This window comes from Cyprinodon variegatus, unplaced genomic scaffold (genome assembly GCF_000732505.1).
Source record: "Cyprinodon variegatus isolate N-32 unplaced genomic scaffold, C_variegatus-1.0 Scaffold133, whole genome shotgun sequence".
Lineage (NCBI taxonomy): Eukaryota > Metazoa > Chordata > Actinopteri > Cyprinodontiformes > Cyprinodontidae > Cyprinodon > Cyprinodon variegatus.
Window position 1 is genome coordinate 735,295 of NW_015150586.1, and position 9,698 is coordinate 744,992.

At 39.9% G+C, this 9,698-nt stretch overlaps 1 protein-coding gene across 2 annotated transcripts in view; it reads right to left on the reverse strand.

Annotated features, from left to right (window-relative positions):
• Positions 1–6,771: 6,771 nt before the first annotated feature.
• The window catches only part of LOC107085786 (eukaryotic translation initiation factor 4E-1A-like), a 20,121-nt gene continuing 17,194 nt past the window's right edge, over positions 6,772–9,698 (reverse strand). For both annotated transcript variants that reach the window (XM_015376332.1, XM_015376333.1), the window contains exons 6-7: positions 7,462–7,601; positions 6,772–7,375 (exon numbers count right to left, since the gene is read on the reverse strand). In XM_015376332.1, the coding sequence (XP_015231818.1) occupies positions 7,261–7,375; positions 7,462–7,601 (255 nt within the window). In that variant the 3' untranslated portion in view covers positions 6,772–7,260. The remainder of the gene's footprint in view (positions 7,376–7,461; positions 7,602–9,698) is intronic.

The following is a 9,698-nucleotide window of genomic DNA, read 5'->3' on the forward strand; positions in this document are numbered from 1 at the left end:
ACCAAAAGAATATATTTGGGCCGAAACTGCACATATTCTGGATACTGATAGGGATTTTTTTCATATGTCATGTTAAATTAAGCGTTCATTACTGCATGCTTTACTCTTATGAATGTAATAATAATATTGCGCATCCTCGAGCTCAAAGAAAGTCGGAGTGGAGACAGAGGACGGTAGGAACAGCGGAGGCTGTAGGCTTTGCTTTGCGCAGGCGGTCTGGAGCAAAGCGGAGAGCAGCGAAGCGGAGCACAGAGGGGCGGAGCGGAGTGCAGTGGGGCGGAGCGGGGTGGTGATGGAGGATGTGGGATTTTGGGGTAAGGGTTTCGTTTGACGTTAACATTTATGTGTTTTCTGAACCCCTCTTTACATCTGATTGCTAGAATATGACCAGAGTCCAACTGAAGTGCTTTCTTCCATTCCTCATTCATTTCTTTAGTTTGTTCATCATTAGTTAACCTTTACTCAACATTTAACTGTTTATTGGGATATCTTTACATATCTATTATAGGTTCAATGGTCATAAATGCCAAGCTACCATTTCCCCCTTAGTAAAATATAATCAGTATTTATTCATTAAGTAATGTTAATCAACAGTTATTGATACTAGGGTGTCCTTTTGAAAGTAAAGCAGCTTTGGCTCAAACTGCCTAATAAAATGGGAAACAATCTTTCTCCCTTTGTCTTTTTTTAATAGCAGCCTAAATGTGTCAGATGCAGTTTACATGAAGAAACACGTCAGTGCTACCATTTAAATGGAAAATATTCACATCAAACTGAGATGACAAATGCAGCATGACTCGTGAGTCTCCTGAGCTCATTTGTCACACATGAAGGATGGAGGGAGAGGATGGAGGCCAATAGTTCTCAGCCCATTCAATACATAACTATTGGAGCAAACACCATGAAGCTTCAGAGAACCACATGCTAATTATCTGCAGCTTGTATGAACCCTGCCAGACGTGACCTCGCCTTTGAAGGTTGGATGAATGCAAGGTTTCCGCTAGCGAGAGATTCTATTGATTGGGTATTTTGAAACTATTCACTGAGTGACTCATTTGTCTAACAAGAAATAACATTTTCTTTTCACTTCCCTGCTCTGTTCTTCTCTGCTGCTGTTTTTTTTTTGCATCGTGGACCTGCTGGTGTACATTCTAGCCTTCTTAAGAAGGACTAATTGACACCAGCTATGCCAGGTGAAAGTAATTAACAGCAATTAACCAGCCAGGATGATGGATTACTGGCAGCATGTGGGATCTTGGGAACAGGATTGTGATGAAAAGAAACAATCGCTGAGTTGATGAACTAAATGTCAGTTTTTCAATTAGCAATGAAAAGAGAAAACGGCTCAAGGCCCCACAGAACAGCCCATTTTAGTTAGAAATAAGTAAAAATTAAATGAAATTAAGTGTATTTATCCTTAATTTGAGCAGGTCAATAAGATATGAGATATTTTTCTCTTAAAACAAGATAATTAGATAAAATGCACTTGAAATAAGACAATGTAATTGTGTTTTCTTATTTTAAGTGTAAATTGTCTTTTTCATTAGCAAAATGTCTCTTTTACCTCCTCAATCCAAGAACAAATACACTTATTTTAAGAAAAAATTACTTATCTATATTTAGATTTTTCCAGTGTAGAAACATCAGTTTTGTTTGATTTTTTTTTTATAAGACATAATTTTTCCTTCTGAAAATGTTAATTAGCAGAATGTAACATTCTAACAATAAAACGGTTTGCTTTCCTGAATGCTTTCCTGAAACAGGAAAAGCATACAAAGTATATTAACACAGGATCTTACGGATTGCAAAGAGGACCCAAAAGTTTAGGTAGACACGTCAGATTGACATTTAGAGATTTATTGGATGCAATGAATGCAGAACAGCAGAAGGCCACCAGCAGCAGGGACAGAGACGGGTTAGCAGCAGGGCAGGAACCTATGGACCAGTAAAGTTCATAAGTAAAGCCACTAACCTTCTCAGTGTTAGTGGGAGGCAGCACATGCTGAAGTTCAGGTTCTCACCCTGGCCAGCTGGTAACAGCAGAGTGACGTCACTGTGTATCTAACAGGTATTGAATGTGAATCCTTGGAATGACGTAAGAGTTTGAGCCCACCGACCCAGCAGGTTGGCAGGACTCGGCAGAGATCATAAACCAGGAGAATATCCAAAGTGGGGAAGACAGTTGAAAAAGCAAGGAGGATGACATTTTCCTTTCGAACACACAATCTAAATGTTTGCTTTGGTATTAGCAGACCTAGCAAGCAGTAGAAAATGAGAGCAGGAGAGCATAAGTGTATCACTTACTGATTGGGAGGAGTTAAACGTGCAATATAAGTAAATGGTTTAACTAAAACTAACAAGGTAAGAAATTTAATTGGTTAAGGGAACCAGTCAGTTATGGTTTATGTCATCACCATTAAAAAAATATTGTGTTAGTTAAGTTAGTTAAGGGGGCCATAACAAGGGCCTAAACCAATTCTATACACTGGAAAAAATTGAAATCTAGATAAGTTATTTTTTCCTAAAATAAGTGCATTTGCTCTTGGATTGAGGAGGTAAAAGATATATTTTGCCAATTGAACAAGACAATTTACATTTAAAAATAAGAAAACACAATTGCATTGTCTTATTTTAAGTGTATTTTATCTAAATAACTTCTTTTAGGAGTACAAATACTCATTCCATTGGCAAAGCATTTCATTTACCCACTCAAATTAAGAGTAAATACACTTAATTTAAGAGATGTTTACTTATTTCTAGATAATTTAACAGTGTAGGGGCACTGTACTGCAAAAATGATCTAGAAATAAGTAAAAAATATCTTAAGTGTATTTACACTTAATGTGAGTAAGTAAATAAGATGTTTTGAGTATTTTTACTCTTAAAATAAGATGATTACATAGCATGCACTTGAAATAAGACAATGTATTTGTTTTCTTCTTATTTTAAAAATAAATTCTCTTGGTCCATTTGCAAAGTGTCTCACTTACCTCCTTTTTCAAGAAAAAATGCACTTATTTTAGGCAAATAATTACTTATTTCGTTTTTTTTTGTTTTTTTTTTTTCATGTGTGGCCCCTGTCTAGAACCACCAATGAATCCAGGATTTTAAAAAATGTAAGGGAAATAACGCTGGACATTTACACGGTCAATGACTTTCAATAATCTGGCACTCTATGTCAGCCAGAGAGCAGAATACAAAGCCAGGAAAATTGGGGGAGGGAAAGAGGTGTTATTTGGGTCCAGACAGGGGAGACACAGGTGGAAATGAACCAACTGCTGCACCAGAGAGGGGATTGTGAGCAGATGAGGGCGGTGCAAACAAACAGGTAAGAATAATAACATATATAGTTTAAAAATCAAACTTAATATTGTGAAATTTATTTTCTATAGAGATCTACATGCAAATTCTATTCATTTTTTGTGTCGTTCCCAGATGCAGAAACCTAAAAACTTCCAATCATTATGTGACCAAAGAATCAGCAATTTGGCTGCAGTAGACCAGGAGCTGGACGGAAACATTGCTAAATGCTACAGCAGTGGGCATGAGGTTAGATTTACAGAGAGAATGAGCTATAAAACCAGACTTCAGACCTTTTTATGATTAAAAATATTTATGCTTACGGCTATTATTTACGCTGATGGTATTTTATGACACTGATCATTGCTGAACTGGCTCTGCTTCTTGGTCCCCCATCTATTTTGAAGAAACAACCAGTTGCTGCTCCCAGACGTGTCTCCAAGATGATCAATCAATGTTCAAATCAATCCTGTGCTGTGCTGGGAGCTAACATGAGGATAATATGATATTTCTGCTGGGCTGAATGTCAAGAGTCAGGCTCAAACAGCTGTTTAGGGAATATATCGATCAATACTGGAAAAAACTGCCTGTGCAGAGCAGTGCTGCTGTCTGGTGGGTCACTTTATGATGTCTTATTCATGTTTATTCTGTGATCTGAAAACAGAGCAGCTAACTAACGGTCTGCTTTATTAGCCCCCAGCTCTTTAATTTACTCTGGGGTCACAAATCCTTCCATTGATCCTCAGAGTCAGCGGGGAACTGACTGGCCCTTTGCTGGGGCCGATGATCAACCATCTTACTAAAGTAAACAATTAGGCAATACTAGGCAGTTGCCTAAGGCCCCAAGTTCCTGGGGGGGGCATGAAACTCTGTTTACATGTATGGTTGATAAAACTATTCTTATTTGTGCACGTTAATTATGATTTTGATAAAAATCCTTTGGCTAAAATGCCATCAGAACGCTAATAATATTGTGTCTCAGCCACCCCCTTCAGTGTCCACCATATTGGATCAGTCCATTTGCTGCACATGTCCAGAAAGGTCCAAACAGACAGCAGCAAACCATTTGAAAACAATCAATGTAAAGAGCAGTGTTGCCAACTTAGCGCCTTAGTCGCTACATTTTGCGACTTTTCAGACCCCTCTAGCACTTTGATTTCAAAAAAGCGCCTAGCGCGAAATCTAGCAACTTTTTTCTGCTAGTGTAGACTTTTGAGACAACATCTAAAAGCAGCAAACTCTGCTCTCCAGAGCGAGTAGATTGGTAACCCCGCCACCTGCTCTCCTCTATCTTGTCTGCTGTCATGATTCATGCAGCTATTATTTCATCCAAATGAAAAATGGAGAACAGAGAAGCAGATCATGGCTTGTCTACAGTGAAAAGAAGGACTGGGTTATTTACTTTGGCCTTTTTGGAAACACAGGAAGGAGCAATCAGCTAAGTGAGCTTAGTGCTTGGAAATAATCTTTCATTCCTTTAGAGACAGAATGAAAAGTCAGCTGAGTACAAAACATAGAAAGGAAAACAAGAAGAAGAGAGGGACAAAACCTAGAACAGATAATGGATGTCTATTCTATTAACATTTCTCTATCTGTAGAATGGGTGTGTTTAATGTGTTGTCTTCTCAATTTAGAGGGGCCCCTTCCTGCCTTTGCCTAGGGCCCCAAATTTCCTAAATCCGTCCCTGCATACATCCAGTTCTCCAGTGATCTCTGGAAATCCAAGTTGTTGATATAAAATCAGAGTGAAAACCTTGTTCAGGTTTGGATGAGCTGTAAGCTGACATTAGTGGGTGGAAACATAAGAAGTATTTATGGAGGTGTGATCTGATACCTGCGATGCCTGGTTAGTGCACCTACTCCTCGTTAAAACATTGTCAGCACATCTAAGGTTACAGCATGAAGGAAGAAAGTTCTTTCTTGATGTTTTTCTGCAGTGAAATTCCCTCTTCGCCTCTGAACAAACAATAGATTTTCAGCCCGTGATGCTGCCTAACTTGATTGCTGTTTCCGGCTGAATTGTGAGCTGCCACCATCAAAGCTGCAGATGGGAAATAAGCCAGACACACTTACAGCCAGAGGGAGCGTGTGTGTGTTAGTGTTTCACATCACAGTAAGCTGTTAAATCAGAGCCTTTTAACATCAGAGCCTGTAGGATACAGACTTCCAGCTGTAAATGAAGGCTCCTATTGCTGCCTGCTGGTTTAACATAGCAGTTTACAGTTAGACGGCGTTGCAGCTCCCTCCAGTGTAAAACAGAGTTCCATTAAAATCCCCTCACTGTCATGTTGGTTTGTAGTTTTTGGCCCTCATGAAGAATCACACTGAAGTTTGAATCTCAAATTACAGCTGTTTTAAGGTTTAAGTCCAGCTTCTTCCACTTGAGGCATCCAGCAAAGGTTAAACCTATCCTTTCACGTCAGGATTTTTTAACTCTGTGCCTTTCTAACCACTAGGCTAGATTACTGTAATGCTCTTTATTAGGTGTCATTGATTCATGTGTTTCTCAGCTTCAGAGGGTACAGAATACTGCTGCACATCTTTTAACGGGTACAAGTAAATGTGACCATATTTCCACTTTTTTGCTCTCATTACATTGACTGCCAGTATAATTTAGGATTGATTGCGGGAGCTGGCTCGGAGCTCGTCTGCCTGGCTGTGTGTTTTCTGGACAGGGACGCCTTTTACAGCTGCCTTTTGTATCTATGCTTCTTTTTCTATGTCTGCTTGTGTCTCCTTGAACCCCAGTCGACCTCAGCAGATGGCGACTCACACTGAGCCTGGTTCTGCTGGAGGTTTCTTCTTGTTAAAAGGGAATTTTTCCTCTCCACTGTCGCTACAAGCATGCTTAGTGTGAGGGATTCCTGAAGAGTCAGTGAGTCGATGCAATCAGCTCGTTTTCCTTAGATAGAAAACTTTGAATCAATCTGACTGGAAGATCTAGTGAACTGGAAAGTGCCTTGAGACGACATGATGTGAATTAGTGCTATAGAAATAAACTGAATTTAACTTATCACGGCGCCTGCTGCCACGTTTACCGTGCAGCAGCCCTGCGGTGCCCTGTCCAGTCTGAACTCCTCATAATGAGAAATAAGACATGAAGCTGAGGTCTTTATTTTCCCTGTCAGGAGTTTTAATCATGTACATTTAACTTAATGCTGCATTCATCATGCAGATGAACACCTTCCCAGGACCATGTGTGACAAATCAGCTGGCCTTTAAAGGTTACCAACACATTTCCAACAAGTAGCTGCAGTTGTAGTTACACGCGTCTCCTGGAGGCATCAAAGCCGCTCCTCATAAACCTGATGACATTTGTCATGCTGACATTTTTAAGCAACCTTTTCCTGTAAAACCGACTTTAATTCCTACATGCGAGGGAAGTCCTGCAGATGGGACACTGTCCTCCTGTCCGGACCACGGATTTCTGTCAGATCCAAGGAGAACAAAGGCAGAACCCACAGGTAATAATTGCAAAACCAGTTTTATTTATATTAACACTCAAATTAAATGCAACAATTCAAGGCACAAAAAAGCACAATCAAAGGTTTAAGTGGGGAATACAATGCAGGCGGATTAAGATAATAAATTAAATGTGTTTAATCTCGTTAAGGATTACAGAGAACAGGAGAAGCCGAACACAAACAGGAGAGAAATAAACATTTTCTGCGCTCCAGGACTTCCTGTCATTCATCAAGAATAAAACAAACGTTTAAAAATGAATAAAAAGGTAATGTGCAGAGGGCGGCGCTCTTTCCCCTTTCCATACCTCTCTCTGTTAGTGTCGAAGGCCGTCTGCGTTCAGTTTAATACATGTTGGTTAAACGTGGGCCGGTGGCCAATTTGGCATAAGGTTGGATCTTTTCCCTCCCGTCTCCAGATTGCGTTTCGCAGAGTCTTTGCAGCAAAGTAAACGTACGCAGCGCCAGATAAGACGAGGTAAAGGGAAGAGGCCATTTCTCAGACTACAAACTTGTTCTTGGTGGTGGAGCCGCTCTTGGTGGCCGTGTCGGCGTGCGACTGGTAGCCGATCGTCATCTTCATAGGAAGCCCCAGGCGCTCCTTGTAAACTCTCCTAGAGAAACAGAGACAGCAGCGTGAGACACAGACATCATCGTGGTCAGGACGCGCCCCGCCAAAACGCCGCCGCCGCCGACTCACCCTATGTGTGTGACCGCCTCTCTGTTCTCGTAGTCGGATGTCCACACGGCTATTTTGTCCCCTTTGTTGCGGATGTTGACGACGGCTCCGCAGACGTCGTCGCTGTAGTCGTCGAACGCCTCTCCCACTAAACACAGGAGCTGTTGAGGGAAAGGGAGGACACCATTAATGGACCATGGCGTCAGTTCTGTACGGCCCGGGTCGCAACTTCCCATCATCCTTTGCCAGCTTGGAGTAAAATATAATGTGAGATTTTTAATGATTTCTCTGCTGAGGGAAAATAAACGATACTGAAGGGAAAGAATCGGTGTCACCTGATCAATATGTCTGATCAAGTGTTCAGTAATTCCATTGAACGCTAATCCAGAACCACACGGCATTATGGGGGATGTAGTCACGGGAAGGGATTTAGCTTCTCAAAAGTAAGCTAAACTAAGCTGCTAGCAGCATAGACATTATATACATAGATCCCTCATTGGACGCTGGCCGACGTGCCGAGAGGGCAGCCATCTTGGATCAGACCACAATTCAGACAGCTGCTGTCAGAATAAATAGGAGGCGCCTTTGATCTCATTTCAATCACATGAAAAACGAGTCAGAGATAATATTACAATAATCTCTTAAATGTCACAACCCCTTAAAAGAGCAAAACAATTTTTAAAATTAACTTTCAGTTAGATTACACAGATTTATTCAGGTTAAAAACTATTTAAACTGAACTCAAACTGGATGAAATATATGCAAAGTTATATATTTAGCAAATAAATAACATGATAAACACATTTTATATTAATATATTATAAGATTAGGTTTTACAAATATTATAAATTTATTAAGTATATTATTATTATTCAGTATTTTAAAGGATTGCTCTTTAATAATGAGTATTATGATCTATAGAAGAAAATTTGCTGTAATGTGATTTAAAAAAGAGGTAAGTTATTTTGTTTTTTTTATTAATTTCATGTTAATTTTTATTTTCATCATTGTCGAGACTTTTTTGTCAAATTGTATTTTAAGGTACATTTTTGTTGTGTCAAACTAAAGGCTCAGTTTGTCTAAACTTATCTCTGACTCGTTTTACATGTGATGAAAATGAGATCCAAGGCGCCTCCTATTCATTCTGACAGCAGCTGTCTGAACTCTGGTCTGATCCAAGATGGCCGCCTTCTAGGCACGTCGGCCTCGCTGCTGACAACGTCCAATGAGGCGTCTACGTATATAATGTCTATGGGTAGTAGGCCTGACTTAGTAAAGGTTAGTAAAGGTCAAGTTTGAACATGTTTCAATTCTCAATATCGACTGGTATTAAAAGGCTTATTTTATGATCCATATTACTATAAAGTGAATTTTGTTCCATTATTAATGAAGCAAAGATCACGTTTTGCAAATGGAAATAAAAAAAGCTTAAGAGATGAAACGTTGAAAGACTTTTTGATCAAAAGTTGTTTTGGGAGAAATTTGGCTTTTAAATTGGACTTTCTTTTTTTCAAATTTATGTTATAAATGTTTTTGGCCTTTTTTCAAATCAAATTGTTTTACATTTTAGATTTTATCATCCATTGATAAGTTTTAAAGATCACATCATTATCACTTCAAGGCCAATAAAAACTCTCGCTGTCGACCAATCAAAATGTTGCTAACGTCCACCAATTGAAATGTGTCTTTACCCCCCCCCCCCCCAACAATAAAGAAACAAGCATCCCTCCATAGGCGGGAGACATAAGCCCCATTTCCACTTCCCTCTGAAAACCGATCCGTGCCGAGTTCAGACCGAGCTTGGATCAGTTAGCCGTGCCGAAACACCAAGCTAGCACGGTTTCTAGCCTCCTAGGGGCCATTTACGGTACTACTGCTCTCTAGTGGAAAACAAGCAAACTAACATGGCGGAGCCCGTAACATTCACGAAGTTTGCGGAGAGTCAGGCGAAGAAGGCAGCCTTTGGTGGATTTACTTGACAGAGTCGGCTTTTAGGAAGTGAATACGACAAAGATATTCTAATTAGGGATTTCAGACGCAGGAAACAATGACAGAAATTGAGGTTCATCACACTGCTAAAGCTCTGCATTAGGGATGCACGATATAATCAGCCCCCTATCGGTATCGGCCTGTATCGGCCTTAAAACTGAATATCGGACATCGGCCACCCCACCGATATTTAACCCGATATTTGATCAGCTTCTGAGTTTCTAAAGTCTGAAAAACCAAAAAATACCTCTTCTTCCTCCTCCTCATAA